General features: G+C 46.5%; 1 protein-coding gene across 1 annotated transcript in view; it reads right to left on the reverse strand.

Annotated features, from left to right (window-relative positions):
- Window positions 1-12,407: 12,407 nt before the first annotated feature.
- The window catches only part of DDR2 (discoidin domain receptor tyrosine kinase 2), a 160,737-nt gene continuing 149,794 nt past the window's right edge, over window positions 12,408-23,350 (reverse strand). Inside the window, exons 16-17 of the mRNA XM_039486285.1 lie at window positions 19,383-19,532; window positions 12,408-15,759 (exon numbers count right to left, since the gene is read on the reverse strand). Coding sequence (XP_039342219.1) covers window positions 15,622-15,759; window positions 19,383-19,532 — 288 coding nt within the window. The 3' untranslated portion in view covers window positions 12,408-15,621. The remainder of the gene's footprint in view (window positions 15,760-19,382; window positions 19,533-23,350) is intronic.

Below are 23,350 nucleotides of genomic sequence, written 5' to 3' on the forward strand. Positions count from 1 at the left end.
CCTTTCCCAGTCTTCTGGAATGTCTCCCGTCTTCCATGACTTTTCAAAGATAATTGCTAATGGCTCAGATGTCTCCTCAGTCAGCTTCTTGAGTATTCTAGGATGCATTTCATCAAGACCTGGTGATTTGCAGACATCTAACTTGTTTAAGTAGTTTTTGACTTGTTCTTTCTGTATTTTAGACGCCGATACTACCTCATTTTCACTAGCATTCACTATGAAGAGAAACTGCTGACCACTTGTGAAGCAAGGGACAAAGGCGCTCCGACTGACCACCATGGGTGGTAAGAAGGAACTGAGAGGGCATAAGGCCAGCAGCACCTGATATACTACATCATGATCACGTCACTCCAGAGGGTGCCACAGCTGACGGCCGTGCATGTGGGCATGCACATACCTACAGTGGCATCAACTGCTGGTGTGGGATGCAGCAGAGAATGGGGTGGAAGGGAGAAACAGGAGGCATGAGGACAAAGGGGCACAAAGAGCCCCTGGCATGTGGACAAGGCCAGCTCCCGGCACCAGCTAAAGAAGCACGTGCTTGGGGTGGCCAATACCAAGGGGCGGCACTCTGGCCGCTATAGGAGTGGCATGTCTGGGTCTTCAGCGGCAATTTGGTGGTGGGTCCCTCACGGGGCGAAGGACCTGCTGCCAAATTGCTGCCGAAGAGTGGAGCAGCTTGATTGCGCTGCCGCTTTTGTTTTGTTTTTTGCCACTTGGGGCAGCAGAAAACCTGGAGCCGGCCCTGCATGAGGGAAGGGGTAGGGGGGATGTAGGGAGTCCCTGAAATAGAGGGGGATGGGAGGGTGGCACCCAGGGAGATTGGGGGCATTGCAGGGAGCCCCCAGTGTGTTCAATGAGCTATCTACAGAAGCTGTGATGTGAGAGAACCCTTGGTACATGTGGCATGCTACCAAAGTGCCATATTAGGCTCAAAACTGGTGTAGCACAGCATGCCAGCCAGCCTGTGGGGGAGACAGTGACCAAACCAAAGACATTGCTAACCATCAGCCCAGCCACTTGCTTTATCCCTCATCTTTGTATCGGATATCCATTCCCCCACCCATCTGTCTCGTCTTGTTAGCCTAACCTCTTCAGGGCACAGACTGCCTGTTGTGATGTGTTTGTACGGGGCCTGTCATGTGGGGGCCTTGATCCTGGGATATTCAGGCCTTTTTGCAATATAAATAACCACTCTGTGCACAGGAAAGAGAAATCTGGCTTGGGAACTTGCGACTCTTGTCTTTGAATTGGCAGGACTTCCAGCACCCAAAAGGGAAACCATTTAACCAGGAGCATTACTATAGAGACAGCCAGAGCAGGATCCTTTGTGAGAATCCACAGCTCTCAAACACAGGTCCATGGGTCCCCAGGCACCTTTTGCATCCAGGCCAGCCCTGGCAGCTTGCGCCTATGGACTTGCAAAGAAACAAACTTGGAGGCTGAACTCAGGAGCTCCTGCCCTGGCTAGCTGGCAGACAAAGACCATATTCACATGGCGTGTCTACACTGCAGTCAGAGGTGTGATTGTAGACTGGGTAGACATACCCACACAATCTTTAATCTTGTGAGCACTGCTAAAGATGGTAATAAAGATGTAGCAGCATAGACCTGGCACAGGTTAGGAACATGGTGATCATAACCAGTATCCCTGGGGGCCTTGTACAGCCTGCGCTGAAGCCCATACTGCTGCATCTGCACTGTTATTTTTAGCCATGCTAGCTAGATTAAGGCTAGCTCTGGCATATGTACCCAAGCTGCAATCATGCTGCCAACTGCAGCATAGACCTAGTCATTCCTCAGACTGTGAGGGAGGCAAAACTTGGATGGGTCTGTGCTGATGGGATCTGGAGTGGGTACAGCCAGCCCTCCACTCCTTACTCAAAGGGGAGGTAATGGTTTTTGCTCCCTGCTGCAAAGCACATAGGTTCCTAATAAATATATAGGGATATACCTATCTCATAGAGCTGGAAGGGACTTTGATAGGTCATTGAGTCCAGTCCCTTGTGTTTACTAGCAGGACCAAGTTCTGATTTTGCCCCAGATCCCTAAATGGCCCCCTCAAGGATTGAACTCACAACTCTGGGTTTAGGAGAGATTAGCAGTGCTCAAACCACTGAGCTATCCCTCCCCCTCTAAGCCCTGTACTGGTCTCAGTCAGTGAAGGGCAGCACCTGAGAATGGGCCTTCCTCACCCCACTTACACCCATAGAGTGACCAGACAGTAAGTGTGAAAAATTGGGATGGGGGTGAGGGGTAATAGGAGCCTATATAAGAAAAAGACACAAAAATTGGGACTGTCCCTATAAAATTGGGACATCTGGTCACCCTATACACACATGCCAATGCATGAGTTGGACCATCCTGCAGTTTGCACAGACATAACACGGGCAGCAGCCTGGATTTTTAAAGATGATTGTTATTTACAGTTGATCATTTTACAGAAATACAATACAGGGTGTTCTTACAGAGAATAAATAAGGAACTACAGAAAACTATACATGTGTATCATGTCTCCTTTTCAAATACAGAGCACTTGTAGAGAGCGGTTTTGGAATGAGTATTGAAGTTAGATCAAGCACTATGCGTTAGGAATGGAAGACACTATTTGACATGCTCTGTACTGGGTTGAGCTATACAGCACAAGGACCTCTTAGCCCCAGCAACAGGTCACACCATTGTTTCAGAGGCATACTTTCTGCAATTGAGGAGGGCAGGAAAACAGACATCAAGGTTCATTAAACAGATAGCTTAGTATTTACAACACAGGCACAGAACAATAAACCGTCCACATCAGTTCGATATGGGCCATATACTCCTCCTTCTCACCTCACTCAAGTCAGTGGATTTACACTGATGATGACTTACTGTTGGGAGAGGAAATCTGGCCTGTTGCCCTTTATGGACCTGCTTTGCAGAGATGCTGATTATGCCAAACTACACCTGGAATCAATGGGTGCTACAGGTGCTCCACCCCTCTGAAAGGCAAGCTCTTTTATAAAGCTCTCCATGCTTCACCTATTCAAATTTGGGGCACATTGTCAAGTTGCACTAGGGAGGTCTAGGGCCCGATTTCCCACAACTGTGCACCTTGTTTCAGTATTTACGTGTGCAGAATGCCACCAACTCACAACTCCCATCGTATTTCACACCCTCTTTGCACGCAGTTAGCACTGGTGTAAACGGCAACACAAGGTGCCAGTAGTGCAGGTTTAGACCTGCTGCATGCAATAGACATTTGCGCCATGTTATGAGAAAGGAGGATTTTGCACCTGTGGTTGCTAGGAAGCTTAACAATTATTAATAATACCTACTCTATCATACACTTTTATAGCATCTTTCATCCCAAAGAACCCAAAGAGTTTTACAAACATCTTTACAAACTGTATATACACACGAGTCAGGGAAAGGCAGCAAGTTCTGGGGCAGAATGCAGCCAATATCACATCAACACTCCACAACAGTTTAGGTCAGGAAGTGAAGGACAATAACCAAGTGAAACTGAAGAGGGAATTAAGGGCGGCAGAATGTTAAGATTTAGCTATTAGAGAGACAAGCTGGATGAGGTAATATCGTTACCTCATCTTGTCTCTCTAACATCCTGGGACTGACACGTCTACAACTACACTGCAGACAAGATTTAACAATGCTTCAAATCCAGAAATCCCTTTTGTTTATGTCCTTGAAAATGCACCAATATTGCTGGTGATAGCAAAGCACAACTTTTCAATCTGGGGCCCAATCCTGTTGCCATGGAGTTTGGCCATTCACTTCAATGGCCAAGATTTTTTATGAAGGGGGGTGTGTGTGCGCTAAAGTTAGTATCTTAAATCCATATTTAGGTGCCTAAAGAAGTGGCCTGATTTTGAGAAATACTACCCTGCAGCTAGCAGTGCCACTGATTTGTGAAATCCAGCCACTTCTTTAGGTGCCCTAGTATGGAGTTAGAAACCCAAGTGTGACAAGCCATTTTTTAAAATCTTAGTCCATAAGTGCAGATTGGAGTCTAACGTTTGCTACTTCATGACTGCTGCTGCAAAGGGAGCCCCAAACGTTGCTTGGGCTAGGTCAGTCTGACACAGGGGGGTCTGCTTGGTTTCATATTACTTTCTTGCAAATAGCTCAGTGTATTGTTGATCCTGTAACAAGTTCATGGCTACTCAGCACATTACAGTTGTCACCTTGCTGCAAACCATGGTCTCCTGCAGCTTGATGGGAACAGAACTCAGACCCTACCATTTGATGGGGGCTGGGGGAGGAGGAAAAGTCAGAGTCCCTGTTATTGCAGCTACTGGAGAGTTTCCATTAACTTTCAGCAGTGTCAAATATATGACACATAGTGAGTTTTGATTCTAGGTAGCCAAGGGCAGTGGTGCCACATACACACTAGCAAGTTCATTCTTCAGCAATTTAAAGATGATGGAGGTCAGTTTGGGGGCAGAAGTAACTGGACAGTTTCCTAATTAGCTATTTAAACTTTATCTATTCTCTAGAAGAGTTGGTCTGAGATGTGAGAGCAACACCAGAGGGGGAAAAAATGTTATTTCATTTGCCAACATCTTATTGGTGTGAATGGAAACAACTGTACACATCTAAACCTATGCATCTAAGCATGGGACCAGACCTGGCTCTGACAGTGAAACCAGTACTGGCAGCACTTGCAAGGGTTTGAATTCTCCATCACTTGGTCACAATCCCTGATAGTTTGGGATCCTCTGTGGTCATAGAAGGGACCGTACAGGTCATCCAGTCTAATTCTCTAGCCCAGGTGCAGGATTTGTTGGGTCTAAACCATCTTGGGCAGATGGCTCTCCAGCCTCCTTTTGAAAACCTCCAATGAAGGAGCTTCCACAGGCAGTCTGTTCTATCGTCCGACTGTTCGTACAGTTAGGAAGTTTTTCCTGAGATTTAATCTAAATCTGCTGTGCTGTAGTTTGAATCCATTGCCTCTTGTCCTGCCCTCTGTGTCAAGCGAGAACAACTTTTCTCCATCTTTTTTATGACAGCCTTTTAAATATTTGAGGACCACTCTCATATCCCCCTTAACCTCCTCTTTTCCAAACTAAACATAGTCAGTTTGCTCAGCCTTTGCATTCCATCCCTTGGATCATCGTTGTCGCTCATCTCTGGATCCTTTCCAGTTTCTCTACATCTTTTCTGTACATTGGGTGACCAAAATTGGACACAGTACTCTGCTGGTCAGAATTTTTCAGCTCTGTTGCCAAGCTTTGCTCTTGAATACAGCACTGCAGATGAGCTTCTTTTTCCAAAACTGGAACAAAAAAAGCCCTGCTTGGCTTTCTGAAAGCAAACTCCAATATGTGATTTTGTTCCCTCTCTTTGGGTGATTTTTTTTAAAGTGCTTGTAAAACTAAAGATATCTAACTTGTTGAAACCAAATGCAATGCTCGGCTCAGAGATGGTTCCAGGCTGCAGAGTTTGAATTCAACAGCAGATCTGGAACCATAGTTCCCTTGTGAGCCCTATCTCTAATGTCATCAGTCTGTGATGCAGATAGCTGTAAAAAAGGGAGCCATCAGATGTGTTAAAAGAGTTCCTGATATGACATTTGTCTTGCGTTTGGGTTTGTTTCACAGCTGTGCATGCGTTGGGGTAAGGAACAGACATTGAGTGGATTCCAGAGCCTTGGGTACATGGCTTACAGAACCAAGCTTTTTTTTCTGTCCAACTCATTCTGCATATTCTAACATAAGAATGGCCATACTGGGTCAGACCAAAGGTCCATCTGGCCCAGTATCCTGTCTCCCAACAGTGGCCAATGCCAGGTGCCCCAGAGGGAATGAACAGAACAGGTAATCATCAAGTCATCCATGCCCTGTCGCCCATTCCCAGCTTCAGGCAAACAGAGGCTAGCGATACCATCCCTGGCCATCCTGGCTAATAGCCATTTGTGATAAATGAAGCGGGGAGGGCTTCATTTTATGGACACCCAGCCAGCCAGTTAGCTATAAAATCCTTCTTGGTAGCTGTTCTCTACTTGCTTTACCTGTAAAGGGTTAAAAAAACCCATAGGTAAAAAGAAGGGGTGGGCACCTGACCAAAAGAGCCAATGAAAAGGCTAGAACGTTTTAAAATTGGGGAAAAAAGTTCCCTTTGTCTGTCTGTTGTTGTTCTCCGGAGAGAGAGACAGAGCAGGAACAGGGCTGAACTATGTAGGAGGCTTTAAGCCAGGTATGAAAAAACATCAGATCATACCTAGAGATTGCTTATCTAAAACCACAGATATGTAAGTAAGTCAGGGAAGGTCTAGGAAGATGCGATTAGGGTTACTTCTTTTATTTCTTATTGGCTTGTGGACTGCTCTGTGCTAACCCCAGGTGCTTTTATTTCACTTGTAACCTTTAAGCTGAACCTCAAGAGATGGTTAATTTTTGTAATTTTTTATTTTTGATCTAGAAAAAAGCCTAAGTTCCAGGTGTATTTTCTTTCTTTTTGTTTTTAATAAAATCTATCTTTTTTAAGAACAGGACTGAATTTTTGTGTCCCCAAGAGGTTTGTGCAAATGTTGTTTCATTAGCTGGTGGCAACACCTCATTTCCTTTGTTTTTCTTTCTCAGCTCTTCCCCTTAGGGAGAGTGTAAGGGCTTGAGGGTACCCCACAGTAAGGAATTCCCAAGTGCACCTTTCTGGGTTCTCAAAGGTTTTTTTTTTTGCATTTGGGTCATCTACCCATCCAAGGTCAGAGAGAAGCTGTAACCTTGGGAGTTTAATACCAGGCTGGAGTGGCCAGTATTAATTTTTAGAATACTTGCAGGCCCCCACCTCCTGCACTCGAAGTGCCAAAGTGGGGAATCAGCCTTGACACCATTGATGATTGATTGATGAGCCATTGATCCTTAATGAACTTATCTAGTTCTTTTCTGAACCCTGTTATAGTCTTGACCTTCACAACATCCTCTGGCAAGGAGTTCCACATGTTGACTGTGTTGTCTGAAAAAATACTTCCTTTTGTTTGTGTTAAACCTGCTGCCTATTAAAACCTCCTCCTCTGACTCCACACCAACCCATCCCACACCTAGTGCCCCACCAATCTGCTGTCAATTCCTTCTCTGCATCCTCCATTGGCTCCCTCTTCTCTATCCCAGCCAAGACTAATCTTGCCACAAACTTGCACCAAAATAATTCAATGGCTTTTAATTTACATATTCTGTTATTTTGTGGCAGGTCACTGTGTGAACATTCATATTTCAAAAGAAAAGTATCTTGTTAGAATTTGCTGAAGTTGATCAGAAAGGTGTGAACTGAAACTGACAGGCTATTTCGGTGCAAGTTTGTGTGAAGAAACAAAAGTCACACAAACTAGGTTAAGTCTGCTGTCATTGCCTTCAAGTTCATCTGAGCTGGGCCTGCTGCCCTGGGGACAATCACTGTCCTGTGTGGTCATGCCATGTCTGCCAAGTGAGTGCTAAGTGGATGTACAATCCTACCAAACCAGACTGGAACAGCTTACACGCCCTGTACACAGAGGCATGTGAGCAACCCAGATTTCAGCCATATGGACTCAAATAGAGGTAGAAGGGTAACCTGCAGGCAGCCGGAGCATCCTCATCAACAAACTCCTTTGTGGGGCCTTATTGCCACTTGGTGGTAAATTCAAGTACTCCCAAGTCACCCTCACATATTTCTTCTAAGGGCCTCATCTACACACAGAATTGTAGCCATTTAACCGTATGTTGTTAAACCAGTGCGACTGGCTTGTTTTACAGGAGGGAGTGGAAGATTAAAGGAGTCTCCACTGGTTTCACTGCAGATTTCCCCAGTCCATGTCCAGAATTGCTCTAACTCTAGATCCAGCACCAGGAGACGGTGCTGTAGAAAATCAGCATCAATGGGGTGGGGGTGTGTGCATTTTTCAGGATTATTTTTATAGCACTAAATATGCAAATCAAATATGGGACAAGGTACCTCCCCCAAAGAGCTCGCAGACAGATGCACAGATCCTGGGCTGGGCCTAATGGGTTCACAGTGCAGCTCAGGAGCTCGGTGCAAAGGTGGCTGGAGTGGCTGGAGTCAGTGAATGATGAGCTGGTCCCTAGGCACAACCCAGAGCACTCCTGCCTGAAAATCTGGGCTCAACTCTGCCACACTATTTAGCAGAAATACTGAGGGGGCTGAGAAACCAGCCACTAAAATGAAAAGACATAGCATGGACACAGAGATGAGGTGGCATGATCAAGGCATACAAAACAATGAATGGTATAAAGATAGTTGACCAGCCATTTCTAGTTCCCCATTTAAACTGTAAACCTCATTGCCATGAGACCAAAAGCTTACAAGGAATATAAAAGGGCTGGATATTTACATAAATCTTGAGAACATCTAAAATTACATTATATAGGTTTAAAATTGATAAAGGGCAAAACCCCTCCTGTTTCAGAATATAAGCCAACCACTAACTGGGAGCACTAGGAAGAAACTTCCCCTATAGGCACCAATACCACTTTCCTTTAATCACACCTGGTGATACAGCAGTTGCCTCAGTTTCCCCTTGCACCTCTGCCTTGACTTCTCTCTCACCTGGTTGAATAGTTTAACTTAGCTCTGCCTCTAAGTTAGGAAAACACCAGCCCTTCTAGAGCAAACAAGTTCAGTGCTAGTCCAAGCACCAAGAGCTCCAGTAAGCCAACAGCACTGCTTGGGGCCACAGCCTTCCCTCAGGTCTCAGATATCTCCTACTCTTGACACGGGGAAGTAAGGGGAGACTTTCTCCCACCCTGACCCACAAAGCCCTCCACAACAGCCTGATAGGAAGCAGATGATCACCTTAGGCTTTCTTCCTGTGCCAGTGTTCAGCATCACTTTCTTCACCCTCTGAAAAGCTCTCTGAACAAACTCCCAGGTAAATGAACTCCCTTGTCCTGGGGTTCCTCCCTCTCCAACAACCTTTAGCCACGGCCTCCACTCCGTCCCAGAGACCCACCAGCCATTTCTGTGTTCTCCACGTCTCTTTCTTTCTCTCTGTGGAAAGCCCCACTCAAGTCTGATCTCAGAGATAGTAAGGCCAGAAGGGACCACTATGAGCATCTACTCCAAACAATTCCCATGTGCCCGTGCCTCTCCCCCTCTCCCCAACTGCCAATCCCACAATCTCTTGGTTCTTGAAAAGGGTTGTGCCAAACCATAAATTTGCTGTACCTGGGGCCAGAGCGCCTTGGTAAAGGCGGCATGTCCCACTCTATGTTCCTTGCACCTTCTTCTGAAGCAGCTGGTACTGGCCCTGCCTGGAGACAGGATTCTGGACTAGATGGATCCTGTTGTACTCTAGTCTCCTGAGTCCCAGGCTAGTGCCCTAAACATTGGACCATTCCTCCTCCATCTGCCCTGCCTTCTTCCTGCCACTGATCCTCCACCATCTTTTCTGCACCATCCTCCCTCCATCATGGCCATCTCTCCTCTTTCCCTTTCCCTCCTTCTAATCTGTCCAGCCGCTCTCACTATAGGACCTTTTTGCACATGCCTATTGCCTTCAACTCCCGCTTTTGGCCTCCCCAACCTCTTCATGGGATGATTCTCCATGGCTGACTGGTGCCAGGACTTACTACATTCACCCCCACAGGTCCTTGTCCTCCTTGCACTTGGCTCAGATGCTGTCCTTTACTCGGATTCCCTTCACTCCATTCCCAGGAGTCATATGCAGGAAGAGAACTCATGGCCTCTTGTCCCTGCTGTGAGAGCATCTCACTAGCTCACTGGGTTTGATTTGTTGTGCAGAAGCTGCTGGAGGAATTGGCTCAGGGCTGGTCTACACTAAGGGGAAAAATCGATATAAGATACGCAACTTCAGCTACGTGAATAACGTAGCTGAAGTTGAAGTATCTTATATCGATAACTTACCCGTCCTCACGGCACGGGATCGATGTCCGGGGCTCTCCATATCGACGCCGCCACCGCCGTTCGGGGCGGTGGAGTTCCGGAATCGATAGAAGTGCGTTCGGGGATCGATATATCGCGTCTAGATGAGACGCGATATATCGATCCCTGAAAAATCGATCGCTACCCGCCGATACGGCGGGTAGTGTAGACGTAGCCTCAGTGACGGGAGAGCAGTCACACTTAAAAGCAGTATTTGCAAATCTTTCCTAGTCCCTGCATTACTTAGAGCTGAGGCCCAGTGACACTAGTGTAAAGCGGAGTTTACAATTCAGGCCTCAGCACCATTTAAATGATGTAAGTGGGGCTCTAACACAGATTGGTGTGCCAGTGGGGATGGGGAGAATCTTCCTGTATTCTCTGATACCAAAAAATTCCCCGGGATTCCATTTTGTATTCCTACCCCCCATTCGGTGTCTCTGGCTTCCCTCTGGAATAAGCAGGAGTCACTTCACCAACTGTAAGCTGCAGGTCACTTACCATTGGACACTGTAAGTCACATGACCAGACAAGCCTAAAATGAGGTATGGACACAAAGTAGGCTAGATCTGGAACCTGGGCAGTAAGGTTGGATGAAGTGTTTGTGGCTCTAAGGTTGCAATAATGCAAGTGAGCATGTGCAGTATAAGGGTAAGGAACAGTCAAGCAGCGCTTGTCTGGGCTAGCTTGGGGCTTCTTCTCCTGGTAGCTAAGTATGAGGGAATGTTTGATGGTGAGCATGCTCAGTAGAGTTAAAAATAGAGAGTAGAAAAGAAAGTTTGGATAGGACATTATAAAAGGGAGACGATCAGCAGGCAGGAGCCAGCGAGAAGAGCTGCTGGAATTACTGCTAGATAGAGAGAAGGAGAGCAAAAATTTCAAAGGAACATTCTAAACTGGCAGGTAACCAGAACTGACCCAGCAGCAGCAGACAATGCAGTGAAATCACTAGTGTAGGCCTGTTAGTTTTAATTATAGTAGAGCATAAGTGTAGTTTAGTATTAGTATGTGTATGCTTAAGATGTGTGTATGTGTTTTAATTGTAATTTACCTATGTAAAATGTAAAGTGTAAATTAAGAACTGCTGTCAGCGATCTGTCACAGACTGGCCATCTGTGGCAGAGTGCATCATTTAGACTATTTACTACTGCAGTTTAGATTCCCTTTAACTTGCAATAAGGGATTTTTATTCTTAGAATACCCTGTAGCAGGGATTATTAGTTAGATTAATAAAAGATACTTCGTTTTGGAAAAATAATATTGCCTGTGTCAATCATTTTATTGGAAGTTATATCCGTGTCCTTTAGTGTTTTCCTTAACGGCCCTGGAAACCCAGACCTTGGGAGGCACAGAGTAAGGGGTGATAAGCAGGTTATTCTAGGGGTGCCCAAATCCAATTTTCAGGGTAACACCTCCATTCCCTAACCTAGGAAGGGCCCTGCCTATGTTACCTGGCCAATCAAATCATGTTAGAATCCCATTTGGCTACAATCAAATTTAAACTGTGCTTAAGCATGATTTTTAAATGACAGTTCCTACAGTATAGAAGGGGGCTAGGACACTCTGAGATGTGTCTGTCACCAAAATGAGGGAGTTTTTTTTATGAAAAACTGCAAACACCTAAGCAATGCAAGAAAATACTCTATGTTAGTAATTTAGGGTGACCAACCCTTGCAGGGAAAGCCTGCCAGAACTCAGGACCCAGCGAGTCAAATTAGCCTTTGAAAGAAATCCCTTAAGCCTTACTCTTTGTCATTCCTGAGCCTAGTCTCATTCCCATGCTGATCAGAGATCCCAGAAAGGTCCTTTAATTTATTTTTAAAAAAAACATTTCATGGGAGAGATTAAACAGCTTTTAGCATGACTAAAGCTTTGCCATTTGCCTTAACCTGCCCAAGACTGGAAGTGCTTCGTGCACAGAGGCTGATTTTATGGCCATGGGGCCTGGGATTGCAGCTAAGGCTGAATGACAGATTTCATTTTAATAGGAAAGCAAAATGCCAAGGAACTTTTCTGTTTTTTTGGAGTTTCAGGGAATACAGGAATGACAAATTCTGCTCTTGATGCAATTTTAATTATTTTCCTATCATTTCTTTGATGGTACTTGCTATTTGTATGGGGGAAAATAAACAGAATATAGTGCTGATTGCTCTTTATGTATAGGCTCAGAACCTTTCTCCTCACATCATCACGCACAAAGGCCAGTCTACACTATCTGAGAATATGTCACCACTAACTGTTGCTTGGAATGCATTAAGCTTGCAACAGGACTGCAAACAACCACAGAGGGGGGCAAGTGGGGCAATTTGCCCAGGCCCCGGGCCCTGCAGGGGCCCCCATGAGAGTTTTTTGGGGCCTCTGGAGTGGGGTCCTTCACTTGCTCCGGGGGCCCTGGAAAACTCTAGCGGGGCCCGGGCCCCTGGAGATTCTTCTGCTCCGGGTCTTTGGTGGCAATTCGGCATTGGGGGGTCCTTCCGCTCCAGGACCTGCTGCCGAAGTGCCACGAAGACCTGCGGCGGGGGGTCCTTCCGCCTCGGGACCCGCCCCCGAAGTGCCGGGTCTTCGGCGGCAATTCGACGGTGGGGGCCAGGCCCCCTGAATCCTCTGGGTGGCCCTGCAAACAACATCCATCTCAAATGGAAATTCTACTAACTGTTTGCAGTGTCTGGCATGAAGCTGTTAGCTTAGCGTTGGCTGCACCAGTGCAGTCTGCAATATTTGGTTCCCTGTGTAGTTTGGAACACCCAAGCACTGAATGTGCCCAGGTTCAGCCCATCCTCCCAACTCCACCTCATAATGCATAATTTCACTCAGGGAAATTACCCACACTCCCAGCAACACTATGAGCCCCCAGAGGAATCCTAGAAAGTAAGAATGTAACACTGGCAGACCAGGTGCCAGCTCATGGCAAGGGCCCAGGCCTTCCTGAACACTGACAAATACAGAGTTGGAAACCAGTCTGGCTCACCTGTATGTTAGGGTGGTTAAAACAGATATTAGAGTGATAAGAATGTGTTTAGTTTATACTTTATGAAATGCTTGTAGGATGCTGCATGTATTATCTCACTTATAATATCTGTATCCCATGTAATATTTAAGTATTTGCTCTGTAACTATGAAAGTGTTTGCTATGAAACTGGGATACCCCCACCACCATCAGGAGAGAAGCATTACAAAAGTGTGAAATACTAGTGTACCACAAGAGGTGTCATCTTCTGCCCAACAAAAGATCTGCAGACACAAGACAAGCCACTGTGGTACATCAGTGGACTTGTTGATTGGTCCCTCCACACCCATGAAGAGGTGACGTGCACAAATGTTTGTCCCATCAGTTTGGACTCAGAGGCAAAGGGAATAAAAATGCTTTTTGGACTCTGAGGAGCAAAGATTCCTAAACATAAGCAAAGATCCGCAGCTGAGTTAGCCCTAAAGAACATATAAAGCTTGCATATTATAGCAGCTATCATAATCTTTTGGCACCTGCTTTAACCTTGTAAATAACTCTTATTTCTTTTAATAAACCTTTAGATAGTTTATTACAGGATTGGCTACAAACATTATCTTTAGTGAGAAATCTAGGATGCACTTGACCTGGGGTAAGTGACTGGTACTTTGGGACTGGGAATAACCTGAATAGTGCTGTGATTTTTGGTGTAAAGGGACCACACAGAGGCAGGCTTGCCTGGGTGACAAGACAGCCCTGAGCGCCCGAGGGGACTGTCTGTGACTCCAAGTTAAGGCTGTTACAATGGTTGAGAAGTTCACATTTGTTACTTAGTTGATGAAATCTAAGTACAGAACATACAAGGAGTTTGGGGTTCGTGCCTTGTTTCTTAACAGACTGCCCTGAGACTGGCACCCATATTCGTGAGTCATTCTAGACACCCTGGCAATTGGTACAACTGCAATTGCAAGTCTTTCTGGGCGGTGATAGCCAAGATGGTTCTGATGCAAATAGAGCTGCTGTGTTGACATACCAGCTGCTGTCAGGACGAGTGAGGCAGCCAACTATTTCACACAGCCCATGTCCCTGCAATGGTTTGCTCACTTAGCATAGGCAAAGCACCCATATACGCATACCCTATCCATGCTAGGTTATAGTATACTGGAAACAGTGCTAGAGGTTTGGGCATCTCAGTATGAGCGTATCAGACCAACTGTGTTCTCTGTTGAATTTCAAGGACTGGTGTGTATGCAAATAAGAGGCATCCTTGTAGGAAACAGAGGTGTATTCCATACTCTAAGGGTCTCACTTTCACACCCATTGCATCAGCAAGTCCCTTTGTGTACATTGACTGGAAACTGACAGAGCAAACAGCGCCAGTAGGGACGCTGCCCAAATCATTCATGCAGCAACCAAATCTGGGGGATGCCAGGGGAGCACATTCATTCTCATAGAAGCTCCAACCACAGCTAGATTGGTCCCAAGTACTTTCAGCTGGAAATCCTTCCAGACCACAGCTGGGAGTCAGACAAAGCCCTAGAATAGAACATGACATGCCAAGGGAGCCTCTGTGTCAAGATGGGGTGGGCAGGAGAGAAGCTATCATTAGTGGTAACTCCAGGTATTGTATTCACAACAAACCATGTTATCATGGTACTCAAGGTTACTGCAGGCAGGGGTGGGTGCTAGTGGCAGCCCTTGGTGCTGGCGGATATCCAGAGCAGTGCAACATCCTGATCCTTTACTTATTAAAGCTTGTGGGGGGGAGTTTATACAGGGCGAGGGAACTGGGCAATTATGGCCATTTAACCTTTGAAATGAAATGTTTGTTCTAAAATGTCTCTCTAACCCTGATTCTCAGGAAATGCAGAGCTAGCACCTACCCCACTAATCTGGTAGCTGTAGGATTTCCCTACCCTGATAGCATGAACAGCAGATGCAGAATGCATTTCTCAGGGACATGAGGTCCTCTCAAGAGGCCGTGCCTGGGTCAGAAGAGGGCACCTCTGCTGTCCTCTAGATGGGTGGCTTGTCATTCCTCATTGGTCCTGCAGCAGATGCAGTAAACCATATGCTCCTCAGAAAGCAATGCCCCCATTGCAGTGGGAATGTTCACCTACCAAGCAGGATACACATTCCAGCCCAGCAGCTGGCACATTGTACTACACAATGTGTTTGGGTTTTCCCCTATCTAACGGGCTGTAACCAAACAAGGATGGGAGGAATCCTAACCAGGCAAATGCTAAATCCGTTTAGCCTGTCTGAAGCCTAAAAGTGTCCAGACAGGTTCAGTTTTCACTTTGTAATTGCACAGCCCACTCTGCTTTAGTGGCAACTCCTGCATCACTGTGTTCCTCACCTGCATTCCCTGCACTCGGCACATCCCCCAAATACCCTCCCTTTACCACGCACTTTCCTGGTGTGTGCTCCCATCCACGGATGCATTTCCAGCACACGAGGAGCCTCTTCATGGAGAACATGGGCCTTACTTTTCCCCTTCCAAAATGGGAAAACATAATCCTCTTTGACTGAATCCACTGATAAACAGGAACATGCCACATCTATCAATAACCCTTGTTCATCCTTTGTCATTCCAGAGTTAGCTTGTCATATGAACTATGGATTTGGTCTGATCTAGGCTTAGTTCCTTCTCACTTTTTTCTCCGCTTATGGTGTTTTTTTAATGTGCAGTAGAAGAAGCCCCACTGCCCAGGTTTTGTTGTGAGTCCAGGTGAAGTGGCTTCAGTTTTTACAGGTGGGTCTTCTGGGGTGGGATGAGGAGCAGGACGTGTAAGGGAAGCAAAGTGTCACTCTTCGCTGGCTGATGGTTGCAGGAGGTGGTGAATTTCCTGGAAGGAGGGGCGATCTTTTGTGTCTCGTCTCCAGCAGCTGAGCATTAGCTTGTAGACAGGATCAGGGCAGAGAGCAGGTTGGGGAAGGTACGTCTTCAAAACAAGACAGACATTACAAAAGCAAAGAGTTAATGGCATACTTAGACAGCCTGGAAGAAGAGCAAACTCACACCAGGGAACTTGATTTCTCATTATGGAGGGGCCGTTGCCCATTATAGTAAAAGAAAGCCAAAGGTCCCAGACTTATTGTGAAATGCATAATGTATCGGGCTAGAGAAATGGGACACTGAATGCAGAGATTTGATTGTATCCCATTACCCAGATAATTACTACTGTCCTCTGAACTCTGGGAGCAGTCAAGATTGTGCTAAGGCTCAATCCTGTGCAGTGCAGAGGGTTCAGATCCAATCCAGCAAAATGCCTCAAACCAGTGATGAGCTGCCAAATTTTTAACAACGGGTTCCCTCCTCCCTCCAAAATTTTAACAACGGGTTCCCTCCTTCCCCCCCTCCGGGGGGGGGGGTCGTGCCCCATCCAACCCCTCATGTTCCTTGACACACACACTCCGAGACCCCTGACCCATCCCCCCCTTCCCTGTCCCCTGACTAACCCCTTGCCGCCCCACCCAACCCCTCCTCTCATTCTCAATGGCCCCCCAGAACCCCTACCCCATACTACTACCCCTTCTCTCTGTGCCTGAGTGCCCCCACCACCTCATCCAACCCTGCTCTTTCCTGACTGCTCCCCCGGACCCGTGCCCCATTCAATCCCCTGTTCCTGCCCTCTGACCCCCACCCCCAAACTCCCTACCCTCTCTCCAACACCCCCTCCCTGCCCCCTTACCACGCTGCCTGGACGTGGCTGGGCCGGGACAGGAGTCGCGCGGCCGGAGCCGGAGGATGCGGCGGGAGCCCAGTGGCCGGAGCCAGGTGGCTGGCCGGGTGGAGCCAGGGAGGGCTGCGGCCAGAGCTGGAGCCGGGCAGCCGGGGCCGCTGCCACGCCCAGACCCGCGCTGCCGAGCCCGGCCCCTGGCAAAACAGCAGGGGCGGCTGGAGCCACGGGCCAGGCCGGGCTGGAGGTGGGGGCCGTGTCCAGAGCCGAGCATCCCGGTAGGTGGGGGCACGGCAGGACCGGGGGGGGTGCGGCCGGAGCCGGGAGGCCGGGGAGGGGTTCGGGGGGGGGGTCGGGGACGCGGGGCCGTGCGCAGCCGGGGAGGGTCGGGCGGGGACCTGGGGCCGGGCCGGGTCGCGGCCGGGAACGCGGGGAGGGACGCGCCAGGAGGGTCGGGCGGGACCCGGGACGGTAGGTGGGGCACGGCAGGGCCGGGGTGCGCCGAGCCAGGCGGCCGGGAGGGGTTCGGGGAGTCGGGACGCGGGCCGGGCAGGGTCGCGGCCGGGAGGCGGGACGGGCGCGGCCAGGGACCGGCCGGGCACACGCCCCTAGTTTCCTACCTTAGGGTCGTCTTCCTGGGCCGGGGAAGCCTGCTTGCTTCTCAGCCCTCCCAGGCTTCCCGCGCGACCAGCTGATTCGCGGGAAGCCGTGGGGGAGGAGAAGCAAGGAGGAGCTTCATGGCAGGAGGTGGAGGCAGAATGCATCGGTTGCGCGAACTGTTTGCTAAAATTAGACGCCGGACAGAGAACTTTAGCATCCGGTTCTCTGTCCGGCGTCTAATTTTAGCAAACGGTTCGCACGAACCATTGCGAACTGTCTGCAGCTCACCCCTGCCTCAAACACAGAAAGCATGAGCCACCAAAAGCAGTTAGGGTACAATGGTGATGAAGCCTTTTGCTCCCAGCCTATTTACTCTTTGGCTCATGCTCTAGCTCAGGTTGGGTCTGGGCTCCCAGTGCTGCAGGGGAAGGTTACACTGAATGAAAAAGTTTGCACTGGAATTTTAAAAAAATACAATGAAAGCAACTTTGCAAATGGAGCTGCAATGGGGACTCGAGAATAAAGTTGGAACCTCCCATTCCATTATAATCCTGATTTGGATACACAAACAACACAACCCCCCCCCCCACACACACACACATGCTGACTTCACCAAACCTTAACCCAGATGCCTGAAATTATCATAAGATGTATGCAGCTGCAGCAACAAAGAGAGCTGGTCAGAAAACAGGATTTCCATTCTGCAGGAAATTTCAACATTTCAGTATTTGTTTTCTTTCCAAATCGGAATGAAAGTCTAAATTTCCCACCAAATGGAAATTCCAAAACATCAAAATGTTTTTATTAAAATGAAATAATTTTACCTTATTGAATATCAAAGCAATATAAAATATTACATATATTATATTTAATAGTAAATATATAATATATATTTATAATATAAAAGTCAAAACAGTAAAGTTGAAACAAAACATTTTGACATTACTGAAATTAAATGAGAAAGCTGAAATGATTCACTTAGAGATTTTTCCAGTGAAAATTTCATCAAAATCAACACATTCCTGTGAAAAGTTCTGATTTTAATGAAACTGCATTTTCCAAAGGAAATTTCAAACAACTCTAGCAACAAAGTTTCACCAAAAAGATGTTTGCCTGAAATTGCAGAGAGGCTGAAACTTTGACTCTGATGGGTATGAATCATGCCGAAAATACTCAGCAATGTATGTCATGCCAATGGGTGTTTCCATCTCCAAGCCATTGCTGTGCATGTTGGGTGGGAATGAAGCACATTGAATGCAGAGAGAGCACATTAGCAGTGTGCCAGAATGCAGGATATGGAATTTGGGTACAATATACCTGACTAAGTGATACTTTGCTACTGTAGACTGGAAACAAGGGGCATATATTTTTGACAATGAGGGTGATTAACTAATGGAATAATTTACCAAGGCTGTGGTGGATTCTCCATAACTGACCATTTTAAAATCAAGATGGGATTTTTTTTTCGAAGAGATCTGTTCCAGGAATTATTCTGGGGAAGTTCTGTGGCCTGTGCTACACAGGAGATCAGACTAGACGATCAGAATGGTCCATTTTAGCCTTGGAATTTATGAAAAACTAGTGTGCCTGGGGGAGCAATGAAGTATAACTGCTCCCAGAAGGAAGGCACTTGGCAGTGCAGACTGCGATGGCTTCAAGAAGTCAGGAGCCAGGGGAGTTTCTATTGCCAACACAGGTGTAGCTCAGTCTAAGGGATCTAATGCGGGGAGCTGCCAAGGTTGTCTTGGAAATTGTGCTCTTGATTTTGAAAGTTACTGACAACGTAACCCTGTGTGTGCTGGAAGTAGGGTGACCCAGATGTCCAGATTTTACCAGGACTGTCCCAATATTAGGGGCTTTGTCTTCTTTAGGACCCTATTACCCCCCCATCCCAATTTTTCACTCCTGCTATCTGGTCACCCTAGCTGAAAGGGTCACACTACCTCTATGTTTCTGGACATTCTCAAAGAACCTAGGCACAGAGAGGGCTCTGCAGGAACCTGCACTGGGCATTTCAGTACTCTCCTTTTTCATCTTTAAAGTGAGATCGACCTTAACGCTGAATTTTCAGCAAATCTAACATTGTATTTCTGTTTACATTGGAAATTGAAAGTTTATGGAGCTCTCCTTTGAAGGTTTTGATAGAAATTGTACTTTCAAGCTTAACTTATCCTTAACCAAGCTTTTTGTGGGCTGGTTACGTTGAATGAGTTCCTCCCAACCCGATCCTGAATTAATTATTTTCAGTCCCTTCCTTGGATGTATTTCCCCACCACATTTCCTACCTGCCGCCCCTGATCCCTGAAGAATTCTCCGGTATTCTCAATGACCTGTTCATCTGACAGCTGGGAATACGGCTGCTCTCGGCAAAAAGTGAAGGTCTCCCATAGTGTCACCCCAAAAGCCCAGACATCACTGGCTGTAGTGAATTTTCCCTATGGGTGAAAGCAGAGATAGGAAACTCAAGATTAGAGATGCGTGTGCATGCACACAAACACACACACTCTCCCCTCCTCCCCCATAGCCAATCCCTCTTCCCTCATCTCAGAGAAAACATTCAGGTGGCAACAACAGAAACCACTGGAAGCACCAAGACATGTTTCCTGATCTTGTTCACATTCAGATTTATTCATGATCTGTGTCATGCTGTCTAGTGTAGCCACAGGCACCGACTTTTCAAAGTGCTGGAGAGTGCTCAACCCACCAGCTCTGCCCCAGACCCTTCCCCCTCTCCACCCCTTCCCTGCAAGGCCCCACTCCTGCCCCACCTCTTCCTGCCCAGTTCTGCCCCCGCCCCCAAGCATGGTGCATCCTCACTTCTCCCCGCTCCCTCCCAGGCTCCTGAACACCGCAAAACAGCTGTTCGCGGTGGGCAGGAGGCATGGGGGGGGAGGAGCTGATCCACCGGGCCTGCTGGCAGGTGGAAAGTGCTGGAGGTGCTCAGCACCCACCATTTTTTTCCCCATGGGTGCTCCAGCCCCTGAGCACCCCCGGAGTCGGCGCCTATGGGTGTCGCTCACAGCCGTGAGTGCCAACCTCAGGGCAGACTGTCAGAAAACAGGTCAGACACCCCTAACCTGGTGATGTGTTCCATAATTAGATTTCACCAAGCCAGTAACAAATGTGAACTCTGGGATCACTATCCCAGTCTTACCATGGAGTCACAGACAGTCCCCTCAGACTATCCTGTCTATCTTGCCACCCAAACTGAATTTTGTGATAAAAGGTCACAAACCTAAAATCCCACCATATCAGGTTTCTCCCAATCCCAAGAGGCTAGTCACTTACCCCAAATCAATTGGTACCCTGGATTTTACACCAAAGACAATGCTGGCAGTCTAATCCACAGTAAATTAATTACAGGTTTATTAGCCAAGAAAAGAAAATGAGAGCTGAGAGATTAAAGCAGGTAAAATAGAATAACAGATGAGTCACAGTTTGTAATTCCAAATGATAGCAGAGATGTAGTAATCTGCCAGTTTCCCCAAAATCTCTCAGAATAACATAAGAACAGCCATATTGGGTCAGACCAAAAGTCCATCCAGCCCAGTATCCTGTCTACTGACAGTGACCAATGCCAGGTGTTCCAGAGGGAGTGAACTCAACAGGTAATGATCAATGCCATCCATCTCCACCCTCTGACAAACAGAGGCTAGGGACACCATTCCTTACCCATCCTGGCTAATAGCCATTAATGGACTTAACCTCCATGAATGTATCTAGTTCTCTTTTACATCCTGTTATAGTCCTAGCTTTCACAATCTCCTCAGATAAGGAGTTCCACAGGTTGACTGTGCGCTGTGTGAAGAAGAACTTCCTTTTATTTGTTTTAAACCTGTTGTCCATTCATTTCATTTGATGGCCCCTAGTTCTTATATTAGGGGAACAAGTACATAACTTTTCCTTATTTACTTTCTCCACACCACTCATGATTTTATATACCTCTGTCATATCCCCCCTTAGTCTCTTCTTTTCCAAGCTTAAAAGTCCCAGCCTCTTTAATCTCTCCTCATATGGGACCTGTTCCAAACCCCTAATCATTTTAGTTGCCCTTCTCTGAATCTTTTCTAATGCCAGTATATCTTTTTTGAAATGAGGAGACCACGTCTGTATACAGTATTCAAGATGTGGGCGTACCATGGATTTATATAAGGGCAATAAGATATTCTCCATCTTATTCTCTATCCCTTTTTGAATAATTCATAACATCCTGTTTGCTTTTTTGACTGCCGCTGCACCCTGCAGCGAATCTTCACAGAACTATCCATGATGACTCCAAGATCTCTTTCCTGATTAGTTGTAGCTAAATTAGCCCCCATCATATTGCATGTTTAGTTGGGGTTATTTTTTCCAATGTGCATTACTTTACATTTATCCACATTAAATTTCATTTGCCATTTTGTTGCCCAATCACTTAGTTTTGTGAGATCTTTTTGAAGTTCTTCACAGTCTGCTTTGGTCTTAACTATCTCAAGCAGTTTAGTATCATCTGCAAACTTTGCCACCTCACTGTTTACCCCTTTCTCCAGATCATTTATGAATAAGTTGAATAGGATTGGTCCTTGGACTGACCCTTGGGGAACACCACTAGTTACTCCTCTCCATTCTGAAAATTTACCAGTTATTCCTACCCTTTGTTCCCTGTCTTTTAACCAGTTCTCAATCCATAAAAGGATCTTCCTTCTTATCCCATGACAACTTAATTTACGTAAGCCTTGTCAAAGGCTTTCTGGAAATCTAAGTATACTATGTCCACTGAATCCCCCTTGTCCACATGTTTGTTGACCCCTTCAAGGAACTCTAAGGGCTAGTCTACACTTACCTGCTGGGTCGACGCGGTGAGTTCGACTTCTCAGAGTTCGAACTATCGCGTCTAATCTAGACACGATAGTTGAAACTCCCCGCGCGCTCCAGTAGACTCCGGTACTCCACCACTGCAAACGGCGGTGGCGGAGTCGACCTTGGAGCCGCGGACTTCGATCCCGCAGCATCTGGATGGGTAAGTAGTTCGAACTAGGGTACTTCGAGTTCAGCTACGCTATTCACGTAGCTGAACTTGCGTACCCTAGTTCGACCCCCGCCCTTAGTGTAGACCTGCCCTAATAGATTAGTAAGACATGATTTCCCTTTACAGAAACCATGTTGACTTTTGACCAACAATTTATGTTCTTCTCTGTGTCTGACAATTTTATTCTTTACTATTGTTTGAACTAATTTTACTAATAACTCTGGGGATCTCTGTCTTCTCGTTCTGTTATTCTGCCTTGTTAGAATCCAAACAATCCAGAGATAAAAGGATCTTTCTTTGAATCCATATTTATAGTTCCTTCACACCAGAAAGCAAGATCATAAAATCATAGGACTGGAAGGGATCTCGAGAGGTCATCTAGTCCAGACCCCTGCAATCATGGCATGACTAAGTATTATCTAGACCACCCCTGACAGGTCTTTGTCTAACCTGCTCTTAAAAATCTCCAATGCTGGAGACTCCACAGCCTCCCTAGGCAATTTATTCCAGTGCTTAACCACCCTGACAGTTAGGAAGTTTTTCCTAATATCCAACCTAAACCTCCCTTGCTCCAATTTAAGCCCATTGCTTCTTGTCCTATTCTCAGAGGTTAAGAAAAACAGATTTTCTCCCTCCTTCTTGTAATAACCTTTTACATACTTGAAAATTGTTATCATGTGCCCTTTCAGTCTTCTCTTTTCCAGACTAAACAAACCCAATTTTTTTCAATCTTCCCTCAGAGGTCATATTTTCTAGACCTTTAATCATTTTTGTTGCTCTTCTCTGAACTCTCTCCAGTTTGTCCACATCTTCCCTGAAATGTGGCGCCCAGAACTGGACACAATACTCCAGTTGAGTGCAGAGTAGAGCGGAAGAATTACTTCTTGTGTCTTGCTTGCAAGATGACAGCATCTTCTACCCATGTGAGCTTTTCCTCTGATGAGGATGAGTGAAGAATGCACTTAGCCTTTTGACCTCTGACCATCATGCATAATTTGCTTTGAAATTAGCATTTTCTGTTGAAGTCCTTAAGTCCTTCATTAGCATCTCACAAGATTTCTTGGGTGAGTTATTTAGTCTCAGAATATACACCATGAAAATGTTTGCTTTTACATTATAACAGGAACAGATAAGTGAAAATGATACATGTAACATTCCACTAGTTTTCATGAAGTTTAAAATCTGAGGACACATTTAACACTTTGATCTACTAACACACAAGTGAACTGGCTTGGGGTTCTGACC

Source organism: Mauremys reevesii, linkage group 8 (genome assembly GCF_016161935.1).
Source record: "Mauremys reevesii isolate NIE-2019 linkage group 8, ASM1616193v1, whole genome shotgun sequence".
Taxonomy (NCBI): domain Eukaryota; kingdom Metazoa; phylum Chordata; order Testudines; family Geoemydidae; genus Mauremys; species Mauremys reevesii.